The 18,658-nt window shown below is 41.7% G+C and overlaps 1 protein-coding gene across 4 annotated transcripts in view; it reads right to left on the reverse strand.

Annotated features, from left to right (window-relative positions):
* The window catches only part of EYA3 (EYA transcriptional coactivator and phosphatase 3), a 92,863-nt gene that overhangs the window by 4,736 nt on the left and 69,469 nt on the right, over positions 1–18,658 (reverse strand). For all 4 annotated transcript variants that reach the window (XM_075553073.1, XM_075553060.1, XM_075553067.1 and 1 more), the window contains 7 exons: positions 16,702–16,841; positions 16,063–16,146; positions 14,471–14,560; positions 12,389–12,447; positions 7,232–7,392; positions 5,561–5,675; positions 3,736–3,857 (listed from right to left, as the gene is read on the reverse strand). In XM_075553073.1, coding sequence (XP_075409188.1) covers positions 3,736–3,857; positions 5,561–5,675; positions 7,232–7,392; positions 12,389–12,447; positions 14,471–14,560; positions 16,063–16,146; positions 16,702–16,841 — 771 coding nt within the window. The remainder of the gene's footprint in view (positions 1–3,735; positions 3,858–5,560; positions 5,676–7,231; positions 7,393–12,388; positions 12,448–14,470; positions 14,561–16,062; positions 16,147–16,701; positions 16,842–18,658) is intronic.

Here is an 18,658-nt window from a genome sequence, read left to right on the forward strand (position 1 = left end):
AGAGGGCGAGGGACTGAATGGTTACGAGACTAAGACAGTTATAAACAGCCAGAGTCAACAAGAAGCTGAAAGAAAACATGACTCTAGTATAGTTGGTAAACACACATCCTTATTGACACATTTCTCAAAACTAGCCTGGAGATGAGCTTTCCCGTGGAGGGAAATGAGGTCAATGAATATAGTCCGCTTACCAAACGTCAAGCATTTAAAGGCGGTGAAGTGCGAGACCAGCCCAGCCTTAGAGAAAATGGTTCCCTGGACTTCCCCAATGAAGACCGCTTCTGACGTTCTCAGAAGCGATTCTGAGAGCTCAATGTCCAAGACCACCGAATGGTTATTGAGAGGGCCATACTTTTGAGAGTCATTTCCAAGGAACTGGAAGAGCTTTCCTTTTCTAGTTTACATTTTACAGTATCGGACTGTGGTTGCCATGGCACCAGGCACCCCTGCAGCTTCGGAAGTACGCTGTGGATGAACTCAGACAGAAGGCAAGCACCACACAGCACCTTTCTTGTTGGAGGGGACAGCATCATTCCCATGAGCCAAAACACCCACCGAGAGCCGACACCTAACAGAACAAACAGGACAGGAAACTCAGCTTTCAGGTGTGGACGCACAAGGCTTTCAGATACCCCCTCCTCCTAAATTCCTTATCAATGACTACACAAATGCCTGCATAACCACCTAGCGTTACAAAATCTTATAACCTTTTATGGGTACTTCAGGCTGAAAGAATATTACTGATACCCCTACCTACTGTCATTCTTCTTGCTTCCTTTTTCTCCATAAACTATATGTGGTATTGGTGTGAATTTCTCAACGTTTGTATAAATACTATACAAAATAATTAGGCAGCTGAAACTTGCTTTGCATTTTCAACTTTGCTTTTCATAGTAATTCTTATACAATATATGCAGTTTTAGTTCTTTCACTTTTTTAGTAAATAAGGGAGCTTCAAAGTCCTCGTGGAACAATTCCATTATCATTTAATTCCAATTTCCATGAAGTCCCTGTACTAGGCCATTGTTCAAATATATGCATTTCTCCATTTTCTGTTTATGGTTAAATGCAGGTTATTTAAATTGTTTGCTATTATTAACAAATTGGGCTAAAAACTACTTAAATATGTCTCTTTGTCCACATGGAAACTACTCACGGGCAGAAGCTGACTCTTTTCTGTCAAGGGCCAGCAGTAAGTACTTTAGGCTTGTTGGGCCTTATGTGCTCTGCTACAAGGAATGAACATTACTGCAGTGCTGAAGCAGCTACGCAAATGAACGGCCACAGCTATGCGCTGGCAAGACTTCGTAAGAACAGGACCCGACTTAGGAACAGCTGTAACCAGATACCCTTTCTCTCTCACTGCCACTGAGTCGATGCCGACTCAGGGGGACAGACCGGACAGGGTAGAGCTTACAATAAGCATTTTTTAAAAAGGTATACAGCCTTGAAAACCCCCAGGGGCAGTTCTTCTTTGTGGCACAGGGTGCTAGGAGTGAGAAAGTGGACTTGATGGCGGTGAACTTGCTTGTTTAGTGATCATTTACTGTGCTACCACATTGGTCCTTCGTTTTTTGCCTTTTGTGGATGCCATCACTAGCTCAGGTCTTGTTGCATTTTGAAGCCATGATGTACTTCATGACAATATTTTTAAAAAATTAAATAGATGATTCTACAACACTCAAGAGATGCATGAAGTAAGAGACTGGATATTGCTGCTTCCAAGCTGAAGCATGTACGGTGACACAGCAAACACTGCAGATGGAAAGAACAGCACACACACACACACACACACACACACACACACCAGTGACACAGGCTTTATCACAAGTTACCGATACCCTATACATTTATACATCTGGCAGCACAACTGCTTTGCATGCAAGCCATGAGACATACGCACGGTGCAGGAAGAGGCCAAGTTCTGTACCCAGTATCCTCTCATCAGGATATTTGGGCTCTATTGTACCCTCGCAGGACGATGGCTGTGTATGTGGTTGGGCATATTTAAAGAGATGTCACGAAGTTCATGACTCTATACTTTGCTGTTTCTCTTCCTTCATTTGCTAAATATATTTTTCTTTTACTGGAGAAAACTGATCACCAGGTATAGACTAAAAAGTACACACCCACGGGGAGTTGTCAAGGTCCAGAATGCTCTCGTGGTACAATGGAGGCGCAAGCTGAAGGATTTAGAGGGCGGCCTGTTTGTCATCACTCGTTTCCCAGCACACAGGGATTGGTGTCAGACATGCTGCTGGCTCCTCGGCTGAACAAGTGGTTAATGACTTCCAAGTACCCACACTCTAAGGTGCCCATTAGTTAATTAAGCAGATACTTACCGAGTATCATTTCATATACTTGGTACAAAGTGCATTCACTACACAGTGTTACTTGGTTTGCACAAGCTACCTGATGGATTCTCATTTTACACGAGACAGTGAAGTTCAGGGGCCCAAGTTAAGTGCTAGTAAACTGGGATGTCAGGATGTAAAGCCCGGTCCTTTCAGTTTTCAATCTAGTGCCCTTTCCATCATACTACTATGCAATACTCTTTCTGTGCAAAGAAACTTAAAATGAAGCAAAAATGGGTTTCTAAATTCTTATGTCCTTCCAAATACTATAAAAGAGCGTAGGTTTTAAATTCAATGGACTTGGATTTGAATCCAGTTTAAGTTATTTATTAGCTGTTGTTAACAAGCTAAGTAACTGTTAAATTTCAACTGCCTACTCAGGAGTGTCAGAGACTTTGTGAGGGTCATGGGTATTACATCGAGATGTATGAACAGTTCTAGCCTAATGCCTATGGTTACAATTGCATTTGGAGGGAGCACTCTGTCCTCTAATCAACAGGATTAAGGTGGGGAGATGGAGCCTCCACTTTACTAAAGGTGGGGGTGTGGTCTGCTGAAAGACAAGATCATGCCTCCATTAAAAACAGTGATCTCAGAAACAGGAGGAGATCTTAGGCCATCAAGGAATAAGCGCTACCAGTGGAGCACCTTCTAGATCTCTGCTCCTGGGGTGGCCAAGACCAGAGGCACCAGAGAATACCACATCCGGACCATGTGAAAGAAAATAGGCCCAGCACCGACACTATGAGTCTGTGAGACAGAGTTGCAGGCTGGCGTCTTGGCCCATGGAAGCAGAGGCCAAGGGACCACGTGACTGACAGGACTAAGAGAGTTAGTTGCTGGCTGAGGAGAGATGGTGCTGTGGGCCAGTGACTGGAACCTTAATGGTTTGAGCCCAGCTTGCAGTAACATGCTAACTCCCCTACTGTCAGTGAGTTCTGTTTGGCAGCTGCAATGGAGGATGGAGCCCAGCAGAAAAGTGGAGTCTTGTGGGATGAATGGTTGGTGTAAGAATAGGGGAAAGAAAAATGGAGGGTGGGAGCATATCTGACCTCTGCCTTTTTTTTTACCTTTTTTCATCTCTGTTTTAGGGCAATTGGGTGGTGTTGGATTCTTCTCCTCTGTTGTGTAGCCAGAGAAGGTCATATATGGCCCTTGTGCTGTTTTAATACATGTATGTAACATACACGAGCAGCTCCAACAAGTAATAAACGCATCACAAAACATGATCACTATAATTGTTACCACAAAACTGCACACCTGAAAATGTGACCTAGCAAATGGTGTTGTATAAATATACTCTAGTAACAAGTTAAAAAAATGGCATCATAAGTAGTATTATTTTAAGGGCATTGACAAGAAAGAGAAAAATAAATCATACCAATTTTGGTAGCACTATAGATATTTTCAATAGGAAATATTTCTCCTAGTCCATATAAAAGAACTTTGGCGAGAGCTGGAACCAGCTGGGTGGTAGTGATCAGAACATTTACACAATTTTTTCTGGAAGAGGAAAAGAAAGAAGTTTTAATAAGGTAAAACTTAACCTGATAGCAAAAAATTCACAAAGGCCAGTTCTCTAGGAGAAAACTATTAAAAATTAACCTTAAAAGGCATAGCATTTGTTCAGTAAAAACATTCAAAATTACTGTTCTAAATAATTCAAATTCGTTTGCATTCTTTATTTAAAAGCAAACATTAAATTCTTTTGCATCCCTCATAGTCTTGGTCTTATTTGATCATTCTAGCTCACTAGGCCTTCCGGTCAACACTGCTCACCTGTGCTACTGATGTGTCTTACAGAGAAACAAGCAAGCAGAGAGCTTTCCGTAGTTGTGCTATTTCAAGAGTCTACTTCAACCTGCAAGTGAGGTGTGAAGCTTCTCTGCTCCTTACCCAGTGACAACACACATTCACTGCATTCAGCCTTTAACTCTGCTGGACAGCCACCGCTTCCTGCCGGTACTGTCATTTGTTCTAGTAGGCTGTGCACTTGCAATCACCACACTGACAGAGAGGCTGGCAGGGGTTGCTGTAGCTATGACTGTTTTCTCAATCTACATGTTAAGCTGAAATTTCCTCATCTGCTTACAGTGGGACCATCTTTCTTTTGACTTGTGCATCCTTAAGTTGCTTTGGAACACTTCGTGGAGCTTCCTGTGCTTGGTACATTTGTGATATGCCTCCTCCATGTGTTCGGTGACATAGATTGTGGGATACCACGCAATAAAATAACAACAACAACGAAACAAAACTAAGGGTATCATTAGTGCTATCCTAAAGGCAAAAAGTAAGATGACAGGAGGAGTCTCACAAATATAATTGTTAAAACTTTAATATGCGCTCTAAGTATAAAATAACTTTGCCTCTATCAACCTAAATACAGTTCTGCATCACTGTGGTAGTTACATAGTCTGGTGTCAATTTGAAGATTCAGAGTGAAGGGGTGGTATCTGGGCTGTCAATCAGGTCATAGCCAATGAGGCCTCTGTGTGGGCATGGCCTTCTCCTGGCATTCTGGGAACTCCTGTATTCCTCCTTGTTGGAGGCGGGAGACTCTCTCTCTGCTCACTTCCCTGGAGACTCTCTACTGACAAGGCTCACTCCCTGCTAGACATCCCTGTGGAGAAGACACATGGAGAGAGGCTGATGGAACCAGATCTCTGGAGCTGGAGAAGCTACACAGAGACCCCTGCTAGTGCTGAGATGCTTACACCGCCACTGGATCCATAAGACTTCCCATCCATTGGCCTGTGATCTTCCTGTATTTGGTGTCATTGAATGTGTTTCGTGAGTCTGAAGAGGACTCAGACATAGGGGCTAATATCAGACTTAAGGACTTGATCTGGACTGGGCGGTTTTCTCACTATTCATCTGCTCTCGTAGATAAAGTTCTCTCTCATGCACATCTGAGTGTCTATGGATTTGTTTCTCTAGTCCACCCAGACAAACGCAATCACTTAACCCAAGGTTTCTTAAACCTTCCCCTTGCAACCTATTTCGCCCGAGACATTTGCAACATGGCAAGCGCTGCCAGAAAGGACTCCGATTTATTCTGTTTGCTTTTGAATGGATTGTCGGTCGCTGCACGCACAGAGGCCTTTTACAACTCCCCGTTTAGTCACCTGACTGCACGTGGCTGCACGTGCTGGGGTACGAAAGAGTGTGTCCTGGAGAGGATGAGATCGAAAAGTACCACATCATACCTGGACTGGATGAGAAGTAAAGATTTTAAGGCCGTTCCTAACCAGGAATCAGTTAAGACTTCAATTTCTGCTCTTAGTCTCTGCAATGCTTCCTTTCTTTGTGGGCTGAGGAGGCCTTTGGGAATAAAAGCAGACACATTTATTACTTTGTCAACATATCCTTGCTGACACTGAAGAAGCAATTCATAAATTCAATCTAGAAATGGTGTGAGTTGCTGAATTACTGAGTTAGTCTATTTTTTCCAGAGAAACCCTCCGAGCAGCTGGCAGGTTTAAACTGCTGACCTTGAGGTTGAGTCCAATGCTCACCCAACAATGTCACCAGAGCTGTTTTAATGTCTTTCTTTCTTACAACACCAAAGCCTAGGGATGGAATGGAACCTGCCTAAGACTGCACTGAAAGGTGGTGGCTTTCGACCAGGCAGCATTTCTAGTGCCAGGCACTAACTCCCATCGTAGCCAGCTGCCATTCTGAGCTGAGAGACCAATTCTCTGAATGTCATTTACTTGTTATGTATTTTGGAAAGACTTTAGCAGACTAAACATGGGATGAGACCAAACAATTGGACATGAGCAAAACAATCTGATAAAAGACACTGGGCTTATAATACTCAGACAATACATCTGACTCAATTTTCCATAGTGAAGGTAAAAAGAGAGACCATGTATTTTAAAAGCCAAAGGCGTTTCTGTGAGTACATCTAGGAGTATGATTTGTTCTCAGATTGATGGGTTTGCAAGGCAAGCCTAGAATTAGGTTAATTTAATATTTCTGATAAAGCGAAACAAAATAAGACAGTACAGGTAAGTAGTACATGATGTGGTATTTTCGTGAATCCACATCTTGCAAAACATACAAGTGGAGATTACTTTTAATCTGCTCCTCAGAGTGAGCTAAGGGGATTTCATTGAGTGCTACACATCACTTTCTTCAGGAGGCCATGCCTAGGAACCACCTCGAGAAAGGACCAGAGAACTAACAGAAGAAAGACGCTTGTCTGTGAAAGAGGAACGGTAGAGGCATGGAGGGGAAAACATAACAGGGAACAGCTCTGAATTGTGAGAAGATCGATAAAAAGGGGGAATCAGGGTCTGAAATCCTTGGAGCTTATGAGTTTTATCTGGTTCACGAGGGCTGGAACGGAATGAACAAAACCATTCTTCAAAGGCCTGTTCTACTTTGGGCTCCACACGGCTGTGGTGTGGTCATTATGTGCTACGTGACAACAGTAAGGTGACCCGTAACTCCCACATTTGTTATTATTCCTATTAAAAATGGGGGGTTTAGATCTGATCCCAAAGGCCTTTTTTAATTTTCATAATCTAAGTAATTAATTCTAAATAATATTAGGCAAAGGGACATCAGACATGTGTGGTATTTTGGGGCAGAAATAAATTTTAAGGTTCTTCAAATCCCAGAACAACCTGTGATACCACAGTATTACAATATATCACCGGTCTCTCTTCCTCGTGAACTCTGAGCGGATTCGTATCACCACCTACAACACTCAGGACTCCTCTCCCAAAGACTTTGACTTAAACCTATTTATAAACAGTTTAAATGTTACTTTGACAAAAACTTAAAATCAGTTGCCAGGTGGATCTAAGGAATCCTTGAAAAAGAAAACAGGAAATCACAAACACAATTAGACTGTTTGTCTGCGAACTTACCACCCACGTTGCTTTTATGCTTGTCATAGATTTCTCTCACTTTTCGGTAGCGGAAAGCCAGTTTCCTCATCCAGTCCACACCGCCCTGGACACCCACGGAGGAGCCATGGCTGCCACTGCCTCCCGAGCCACTGAACCCATCTGTTGAGAAACTGTAGTTGCTGCAGAGAGAAAGGAAGGATGGCAAAATGAAAGCCTCTCCTGGACGGGATTTTTGGCTGAATGCCACCGAGATTCTACGCCATCCTGGCTAACGGCTTTGGAAATCTTCACCCTTATCTCTGCGTGCCAGAGTCCAGCTTCCATTAGCCCTCAGCTAATGCTTCGTAGTGCCTCTGTTAGAGAAAAAGGGCAGAAAGAACCATGCGAGCACCAGCATTCCTTTGAGAACCCTGAACAAAAATGAATGGCAGTGAAAGCAAACAGTAAAAGGAAAAGTATAAAAGATGGAGGAAATAACCCCAAATGTCAACCCTATGAAGACCCTGGGGATGTTTTTCTTTAGTAATCCTAAGCCCAGGGGCCGCTGCGGAACCCCGTGCACCTAATGCTCCTCTTGCGTGTGGAGTGACACAATGCCGTGGAAATGATGCTAAGATTTTAGAGACGAAGCATCCCTTGCTTTCACCCGTTTGGCACTTACTCTGGAAGAATCCATTCTGTGAGATCACTCATGCTGTCCCATGAAGAGCCTCACGCAGAGAGAACCCGAGACCGATTGCCCTCACAGTACCAGCAGGCCCTCCAGCTCCAGCAGAGGTGTCACACTGATTACAACCTCAGAGACCCTGCTTCTGAACTACCCAGTGAAGCTGGTCTCCATGTCCCATACCGTGCTTAGGACGAGACAATAAATGTTCACCGTTTTCATTTACTAGGTTTCGAGTGATTTGTCATAAATTAATAGGTAACTAATGCTTGTACATTCACACAGACAGGGGGAATTAATAGTTCTTCAGTAAGGATTTCAAAATGGGGAACAGCTGTCTTTCGTCTTGGCCACTGACACGTAATCCAGACTGAGGAAGACCAGGAAACTTAAGAGGCCAAGTGGGCAAGCTCTGGAACACCCAGGAAGGAAGCAGGGGTACTACCAATGACATGCCTCACCGCTGGGGCAACTTGGACAAGTATTAGTCAGGTTTCTTTGGGAAGGTTGGAATGAGACAATAGCACTTGAAGAGGAACCAGAGTGTCTGCCCAACTGTCAACCTCAATAAACCATCGCACCTGGTCAGTGAGCAGACACAGGTAGATGCTGTCATGAGGACCCGAGTTGCTCCCAACACTGATGTGGTGCGATCGAGAAGAACAAGCTCCCAAAGCAGCCTGTCATCGTGAAGGCCACGTTTTTCAGCAGCGCTGAGAGAAAATCAAGGGTGTTTGGGGAGGAAAATGATATATATCCTGGTGGCTTGATGCTACAAAGAGGTTTATTAAACATTAAATGCTAATAAAGAAAACAGAATTAAAGATATCTTGATTCTGTAAAGTCAAAATAGTGTTCAATGAGTAAAGTATGAAATTCTAAACTGAGAAAAATAAAACTTCCACGAGATAAGATATTTGAAGTCAACCTGAAATAGCAGAGAAACACACCCTGGGTGGAGCTGATGATAAACTACCTTAGGCCAGGCTTTTACTAAGAAGTCTCTGAAGAGCTCTTCACCCAAATACATAAAAATTCACATTCTATTCAAGCCCTCATGGCACATATTCGAAGAGAGACCACATGCTGGGCATAAGGTGAATCTGTATAAATTTAAGCACACTGATATCATCACTGTGCCATAAGGCTGGAAATCAACAAAAGGTAGACAAAGAAAACAAGAGCAAACAATAGGAGGATGAGTAACTCTCTACTGCAAAAGGAGTGCGTACTGGCACAGAGCGGAGATGAAATCAGGAAATTTCTAGAAACCAACGAGAATGAGCACACGACGTACCAAAACGTATGGGACACAGCAAAGGGCAGTTATCAGTTGAAGTTTCACAACAATACATGCACACATGAAAGTGGAAGACAGACTCATGATTGATATGTTGGCACAAAATTTACAGCAAGTAGAACATCGTCAACAGGACAATCCTACTAATATCAAAAGAAAATAATAAAAATCAGGGTTGAGACTCAGGAGAGGGAAGATAAGAAAACAATGGAAAAGCTGCTGGATAAACAGAATCGGTAGACTAGCAAACCTAACCAAAGAAAGGAAGGAACACATTTCAATAGCAGGAATGAGGGATGAAGCAGGGGACATTACAACAGACCCTAATGAAGTCAAAAGGATAATTACACAGTACTATGAAGGACTCTACTCCAATGAATTCAACAACTTGGAAGACGTGGACAAATTCTTGAAAAAAACAATCCCTCCCTAGACAATTCCCAATGGACATCAACAATCTCAACAGACCCATAGCAATAGAAGAAATACACAGGTCATCAAAGGATTACCAAAAAAGAAATTCCCTGGACCAGATAGCTTCACAGGAGAATTCTACCAAGCAGTCAGGGAAGTACTGACACCAATCCTACACAAACTCTTCCAGAACACAGAAAAAGATGGTAAACTCCCAAACTTTTTCTATGAAGTTAGTATAACTCTGATACCAAAACCAGGGAAACTATCACTATTCGCAGATAATATGATTTTATATATGGAAAATCCAGAAAGCTCCACAAGGGGAATACTGGAAGCAATAGAGGAATATGGCAGAGTGGCAGGATACAAGATCAACAAACAGAAGTCTGGGGGACAGACAACAGAAAAGTGGGTAAAGAGAGACGTTGGACAGTGTAAGACATGAAAAAATTTTTTTAATAAATTATCAAGGGTTCATAAGGGAGGGGGAGGGGGAAGAAAAATGAGGAGCTGATACCAGGGGCTCAATTAGAAAGCAAATGTTTTGAGAATGATGACAACAAATGTACAAATGTGTTGGACACAATGTGTGTATGTATGTATTGTGTAAGGGATGTACAAGCACCAATAAAATGATTAAAAAAAGAAGTCTCTGAAGATGCACTACTGCAGCTGCTCCTCAAAGAGAGCCCGCTGCCTCCTCAGCTGCTGCTGAGTAGAGTGGATGTGTGCGCCCCCATGTGTGCTACAGCGGCACTGTGCTCCAAATCACAAAACAAATCCAGTACCAGGCCCCTGACTCCAACTCAGAATGACCCTAGAGGACACAGCAGAACTGATCTTTCTGGTTTCTGCACCTATAAGTCTTAAAGGAACAAACAGCCTCATCCTTTCCCCGAGGAGTGGCCGGTAGATTTGAACTGCCAACCTTACAGCTAAGATTTTTACAATTACTAAAGAGCATAAGGTTTCTAATGGTTTTCTGAAAAGTGTTCACTAGTATTTTATTTTGGAAGTACCTCTGACGGTACTCGAACCTCTATCCTTTTGATTAGCAGCCAACCAAGTACACTAACTGTACTGCCCAAGGACGTGACTAAATAATCAGGCTTGTTTGAAGGTGACATGTACAGTCCTGCTCTGGATTTAAAAATTCACGGATGCAGCACTTAAAAGCACCACCATGGTTTTAGGCACACAGCGGTCACTATACATACATTAGTGAGCCTACTATGTGTTATTTTCATGAATGAGATACATGTGCAAAAAAATGATGGATTAACAGGTTTTCATAAGACCCACACAGGAAACTTAAAGCCAACAGAAACTTTTTAACCTAGAGGCAATAAACTCAGAGTGTTTTAAATGATAGAGGGCTTAGAACAGTAGCAGGAAAATTTGTGGATAAACAAAAGGATGAATTTTTTACTTATGGAAAAGGGTAAACTTCAAAACAACGATGTATAAATGACCAAGGGCATATGAGGGAGGGGGGAAGGGGGAGGGAGGAGGGGAAAAAAAAGAGGACCTGATGCAAGGGGCTTAAGTGGAGAGCAAATGCCTTGAGAATGATTGGGGCAGGGAATGTATGGATGTGCTTTATACAATTGATGTATGTATATGTATGGATTGTGGTAAGAGTTGTATGAGTCCCTAATAAAATGTAAAAGAAGAAAAGAGAAAAAAATGATTAGGGAAAAGACTGTACAGATGTGCTTTATACAATTGATGCATGTATATGTATGAACTGTGAAAAGAATTGTATGAGCCCCAATAAATTGTTAAAATTAAAAAAAAAAAAAAGAAAAGGGTAAACTTTAGAAATACCTGACATGAAACTCTTATGCTATTTGTACTGAAATAGCCTATCTGGAAACACTTTTTTTAAAAAATCATTTCATTGGGGACTCATACATCTCATCACAATCTATACATCCCTCCATCCATTGTGTCAAGCACATTTTTATATTTGTTACCATCATCATTCTCAAAGCATTTTCTTTCTACTTAAGCCCTTGGTATTGACTCCTCCTTTTATCCCCTCCCTCCTGCTAACACATTTTCTATTGACTAAGCATTTTATCACTGGTACATAGATAAAGGAGCCATGGTGATCCTGTGGGACAAGCAAGGCGCTCTGGTAGGACTGTCTGTTAAATTGGACTGCTGATGTCGGTTGATGGTTCAAACCCACCAGCCACACCAAAGGAGAAAGATGAGGCTCTATATTCCCCAAAGATGTCTAGCCCCAGGAAACCTATGTAGGGTCACGATGGGTTTGTTTCTTTACGGGTTTGCAAGGTCAGTGGTTTAAACCTACCAGTTGATCCTTGGGGGGAAGCAGCAGCTAGCTGCTCCAGTTAAGATTTATACTCTTAGACACCCAGACATTAGTCTTATCATCATTCAGTTAAAATGGACCTGATGGCACTAGGTTGGCTTTATTTTTGTCGTGGGGCCAAGGAGAAACTAGTACACAGTATATAGAAATCAGTATAAAACTTCGGGATCCCCCACCCTCCTTATTCTCTCACTACTGCCTACCCTTCGAGGTCCTGCTCAGGTATCCCTCCACTGAGAAGGCCTGCTGAGCAACCCCCGTCCCTCAGGATTGCTCTGTGCTACCACCTGCTTCCTGGGTCCCACACTGCATGTCAGAGTAGGCATATCTGTTTCTGTCACTTCTAATGGATTATGAGCACTTTAAAGGCTGCATTCATCTTGGCTTTCTTCTGCGCTCAGACATGTGTGTGTCTTGCAGATAACAGGGGCATTACTGTTAAGACATCACCTCAAGTCTTGGCCATTGTCATCAGAAGCCACATCTTCCACATGTACCTGGTCACATTCCTGTTGAAAGACAAAGATAACATACTATTTCAGTGGAGGGAATAGAGGTGTTGTCACTACCATGACTTGTAACAGGATGATGAATAGGCTCTCTTACACGTAGAGAGAGGATCACTCTCACCCCCCTTGATGTCCAACTTCTTTTAAGACTTCATTCCGGTCCTACACTCTTTGTGAAATCTTCCTGAACCATCCCAACGTGCAGTCAGGCTCTTACCTCCAACAGCTCAAGCACAGAAATGTTAAGTGTTCTCACCCTGTCAGGTGTGCTTACACTCTACATTAGACTCTCAGTCCTTTGAACCTGCAGGCCTCTCAGGGCAGTGCCCACAGCTCCCATCTCCTTGGTACCCTTTCTCTGGTGCACAGACTCTGGTGCAGTGCCGTTTCTACACTGAGCATGACTGTAACAGAAACCTAGAAATTTAACTCAGGAGTTAGGAGCGATCACTCCAGGTAGTCTCCTCAGGCTCTACAATGAGTGACGTGACTTATCACATGGCATACAGCTGGTAAGTGGTAGAAAGAGACCAAAAAAGAAACAGTCTTTTGAATCTAATTCACGGCTTTTCCTACCAAGCCCATTTGACAAACATAAATGTGACCCATGGCCCAACTCTTGACAGATTCACTCTTCTGACACCACTTAGGGCGGTGCTTCTCAAAGAGAGGTCCACCTGCATCAGAATCCTCTGGGGCAGTTTAAAAAAAAAAAGTATATCCTTAGGCTCACACCAGACCTACTTGAATGAGAATTTCTGGTAGTGAAACCCTAGAATTTACATATTTAGAAACAAGCATCCCAGGTGATTCTTATGCACCCCAGAGTTGAGAACCACTGACCTGGGGGCAGGAACACACTCAGGCCAAATTCTTCACAGAACTTTCAGTCCTGAGTGAGGACTATGTCTAGAAAATCATTACAAATACAATTTGGCAATAATTATCGGCACATAGTAGTTTCAATAAATGTTTGCTGAATAAAAACTATGATATCCTAACATGAACATGTGAAGTCAAGGGAAAGTTAAAGTATTATTGTAGTTTAGATAAAGTACTGGAGCTTAGAGTCTACTAATTTGACTTGTTGGAGGGTTTTATGTTGAGTAGGACTACATTATATTTTTAAAAGAACATGATTATTTTGTAAAATGCTGCTTTATATTATAAGTGTTCACTTAAAAATAAATTTGCACTTAAAAAAAACGAGGCACTATGTTCAATACACAAGGAGCTCTGGTAGCTGTGTGGGTTAGGCACTGGGCTGCTGACTGTTTGGGTTCTAGCTATAAGTTCAAATTCAAATTCAAAAGGACACACAGAGAAAAGTCTGCTTCCTTCACCTCTGGGTCCAGCTATTCAACCCCCTCCTGAGCGACAACAGCCATTGCTAGTTTCTTGTTAAGGGTAACTTCTTAACTGAGGCCCATCATGGAGAAGTAACTTTCCAAGCTGGGACTCTGTCTTGTGACTCCGAGTTTTGTGCTCTATAGTGAACTAATTATCATAGCTGAAGACAGTTACCATCAAGCTCTTAGTGTATCCCAAACTTACTTGCCCTTAACTGTCAAACGATCCTCAAATCAAGGTTAACCTATATGTGGGTACATGTTCTCCAAATACAGAGACCATCTTTTAAGAAGGTAAAATTGAGATTTTTCCACACGCTTTTTGAAGATCCCTTGCATACGTGTAATTTAATAGATTAATGAATTGGTTTACAGATCAATGTTTTGCTAGATTAATTGGTATCTCCTCAGAGCTACATTGTTCCCAAATAAGCTAATGAAAATAACCATTTTCACAAATAAATTGGCGGGCTAGGGCCAAGATGTGGTGACTCAACCAGGACTTCCCCAGAGTGCTGATCCTGCGAGGCTAGGAGCTCCTCACTGGCCAGCCGGCTTCTCTCTCTCTAACTTCCCTGTCAACCACATTACTTCAAAATGTAATAAGCACAGGCCAAACGCAAAAGGACTGAACAAAACATCTCAGGGAAACACAAACGAATTGAAATGCTTACCTCTAAGTCATTGAAAAACAGATGGGTATCTGCCACTTCAAAAATCATTTCTTCCATTGTCAAACCTGAGCCAATCACTACTGTTGGGTCCTGGAAGTCAGTAAAAACAAACAAACAAACAAACCACTTGTTTGACCTGGCACTTATTAGCACTGGTTCTGATTTTTCAGTATCTCAAAAGTATATCGGGTCGTGGGCAATGCAGCACACGCCCACGGCAATGAGTTAAACGCTGACTGGCATAATTTAACGCAGTCATAGGAACTCAGAATTGTGCCTCAGAGAAGATGACAGGCAGTTAAAATTCCAGGGTGTTAGTTTCCAGAAACCAGTGAGTCAGTATCACATAAATAATTGGGGACAAAGAAGAGATGTTTAAAACAATTTTTTAATCGTCCATTGCTTCAGTGAAAAACAATCCAGCAACATCTTTAGTGACTTCCTCTCACTTAAAATACAAAGCCCAATGTTTTTTTGAAAATGCCCCTGTTCCAGAAGAAGTTATATTCATTGATAAAATACTATTGTAACGCCTATTTTATCCTCTGTACAGGCATGCACACGTGTGTACACACAGAGTATAGCAACTAAAATTTTGTTTGACCAAATCGGCAATCAGAAAGTTAAACAAAGAAAGGCCGAAGAGTCGAAGTGTTTGTAGGGAAATCGCTGCACTGTGATCAGGCCTTCATCTAGATGAGTGGCTCTGAACCTCCCTCACGCTGCAGCCCCGCCATACAGCTCCTCATGTGGCGGTGACCCCCAACCATAAACTGATTTTCATTGCCACTTCCTAACTGTCATTGTGCTATTGTTATGAATCGGTGACTCCTGGGAAAGGGTCGTTTGACCCCCAAAGGGGCTGGGACTCCCACACAGGTTGAGAACCACTGGTCTTATTTTATATACTTTAAAACTAGCCATAAAGTTATGGGGCTTGCCAACCTAGATATTAACAGCCTTTGGAAAGTACTTCTAACAAACATACTAATGACAAAAAGAAATAACTGAGAGTAGTAAGGGAAAAGGAAGATATATTTTTATAAATTTCATTTACAGAAACTAAAAAACAGAAGCTGCAGGTAATTTAGGATAGAAATATGCAGTTTTAAGCATCCTAAAACAGCTAATCACTCTATTAAAATTCACATTTGTACTATAAATAAGTTAGATTGTTTGGTATATTTAATTTAAAGAGGAAGGGAAGTACATAATATATTTTATACATTATCTATATGTTAATATATTTTGTATATACTTAGATTGGTCTGAGCACTTAAGAGTGACCAGGGACAACAGATCAATATTCCTTGGAATATATGACTACCTGCTGTTCTGAGCCTCATTGCTAAATCGGATCTTTACAGAATGTCACTCCTGAACTGCTTCTGTTTTGGGGACTGGTCCTGGGTCTCGCCTCTGCCATTACCACCAATCGTGTGCTTGACCGCACGGCCTGTCTGGTACAAGCCAGCTGGTGAAATTTAGATGAAAAGTGAAAAGCCGACAGGAGTGAGTAAAGGTGGCAGAGAAAATTATTAGGGTTACCCGTCCATGTATAGCTATGACAAAGAAAGAAAGGCCCAAATTACCTTTCCGTACTTCTGGGCGTAGGATCCAGTAAGCAGGGAGTGAAAGATGATGATGGTCTCGTCTAAGTCCCATAGGAAAACCCGCTGTGGGAGTAAAACGTGAGAGATCAGGCGTGCCTAGGTTCCCCCAAGAAACATATGAGAACTCCAGCCTTCATGAACAAAGGAAAGGAGGCTCCTAACACAGCTTTAATGTCTCTGTCTCTGCAACACCCATCAACCGATTTCACAAAACCCCACCAATATTAACATTTGTGGATCACTTTCTAGTCTAATCTGTCCATAGAAAGTTCCTATAATGCTTACATCACTGAATAACTTGGCTGTCAATCTTATTAAAAAGCTACCTGACCTGGCTGCATGTCTCACAGAAACTTGGCCTAAAGTAATCCCAAACCTTCTAATTTTGATATTTTAAAATGGACAATAGCATTAAATCACTGTGACACCCCTTGCCTTTTAAACATGATGCATATTCTTTCTGTTTTCCTATTTCTCTTGCCCGGAAATTAGAGAGTGCATGACACAAAACCACACTATTTCTATTAGCTTTGTGCTTTTATCTGCTTATAAAATGTTTACAAACTTAATAAATAAGAAAGGAAGAAGTAGGTAACTCAAATGAGTTACTTCCCATACTTCTAATTCACTGTCCTGTGATGGGCTGGCACCAGCTCTCCTCTTGCCCCGGTTCTTGCCTGTCATGTTTTTCCTGGACTGGTCGTCAGCATCTTTACTTGGTGTTGTTTGGGCCAAAGATGGACTTGTAGAAGGGTCTCCTAGAAACAGAAAAACGACAAACAGACAAAACATCTCACGGCCATCAGGTGTACTGACTCACACAGGACAGGGTAAAATTGTCCTTGTGGGTATCCTGGACTACAACTCGTTATGGGCATGGACAGTCTCAACTTTTGCTTGAAGTAGAAAGTGAGACATATATTGCCAGTCTTTACAGGTCCCATGAGCCAGGGGAGGAAGTGGGCTTTCTGTAGGTTCTCTGCACGCACTTCCGAAGCACACTGCAGGGATAAAGACTGGAGAGCAAACAGACTTGAAGCAACTGGGTCTGCTGACCTGCGCACTGAGAACCACAAAGAGAATGATAATCGGACATTTTATGCCGGATTCCTGGGACAAGTATTTTTACAAAATATAAACAAACAGAACTATAGTCTTCTTAAGCCCCTAGAGATCAGGGCTTCTCAACCTGGCACTGTTGACATTTTGGGCCAGGTAATTTCTTGTTGTGGGGAGATGTCCTTTAGCAGCACCCTAAAACTTAGCCACTAGATGCCAGCAGAACACCTATACCTAGAGTGTCTCAGGGTGAGGGAGGAAATTTTCCCAGTTAGATCAACTTGCCAGTTTGCTGAAAGCAGCAAAACATATTAGACAACCCTGACAATGATATAATCAGAAAAATCCAGACTGGGACAAGGTCACAGAAAAAAAATTCTATTTTTTTTCAACATATGAATTAGGGGTGTGGGAAACAGAAGGGAATCAACAGGCTAAAGAGATAGAAAATCTTAATTTAAACAAATTACAAAAAGACATACAAAATTCATTCATTACATTGCTAAGGCAACTGGAAATCGGATAACTTATTGGATGTTTGATGAAGTTGAATAATTCTTAATTATTTTTAGCTATACTATGGTATTCTGGTTAAATTAATAAGTATTTATTTTTTAGAGACACGATGTTAGATACTTGTTTCAAGATAATAAAGTGAGAACTTGAATGCCGTGTAACTGACGCCTGTGAAGGTTAACTGTTGACTCTAGAAGATGGGTGGTTCATTATACTATACTGACAATTTTCGTATATTTAAAATTTTTTCCATTATTAAAAAGTCGAAGTGCTATAAAGAACAAAGATACTTAGAGAGATGAAAACAACATTAAGACATCATCACATCACATGTAATTATGTAAAAATTACAGAGCTTCGGGGCAGTGATCATTCATCTGTAGATCCATTTCCCTCATTAGACTAGCAATGCCCAGATCGCTTAAGGGAGATGCACAGAAATTTGTGTTGGTTGAGGCACAGCACTTAAACAAAAATGCATCAATGCATTTCTGAAGTGACATACAAGGGGGCTTCAAATGGTTTATGGAAAAATTCCATTATCCAGTAATTAAATTTTTCCATGAACTTTTTAAAGCTCCCTATGTTTATATTTACTGACTCTTAAGTATAAAGCCTTTATTTCAGGGATTTTTAAGTTGGGCATCATAATTCACAGATATAATTCAGAGCTGTCAATCTCCCCAAAGTGAAGGTTAGATTTTGCTCTTTTGAATTTTAAAGGGCATCACGACCCAGAAAAGGTTAAGAAAAACTGTTCTCGGGCCTCAGAGGAGTCTGAAATGTGCAAGTTAAAACTGGAATTCTCTAACTTAAACAAAATGTGCCAAGTTTCTGAAGCCCCTGTGACAAGCATGTTAAAATTCAGGTAGTGGTGGGGTGGGAGTCATAAGAACAGACTTTTAATTATTGGTATCTTACTCTTTACAGCATCAGGTATTACAATTAGCCTACAGTATTCTGCCAGTGAGAAATCAGTCTGGTTCCAATGCCCAAATAT

The sequence above is a fragment of the Tenrec ecaudatus genome, chromosome 1 (assembly GCF_050624435.1).
Source record: "Tenrec ecaudatus isolate mTenEca1 chromosome 1, mTenEca1.hap1, whole genome shotgun sequence".
Classification (NCBI taxonomy): Eukaryota; Metazoa; Chordata; class Mammalia; order Afrosoricida; family Tenrecidae; genus Tenrec; species Tenrec ecaudatus.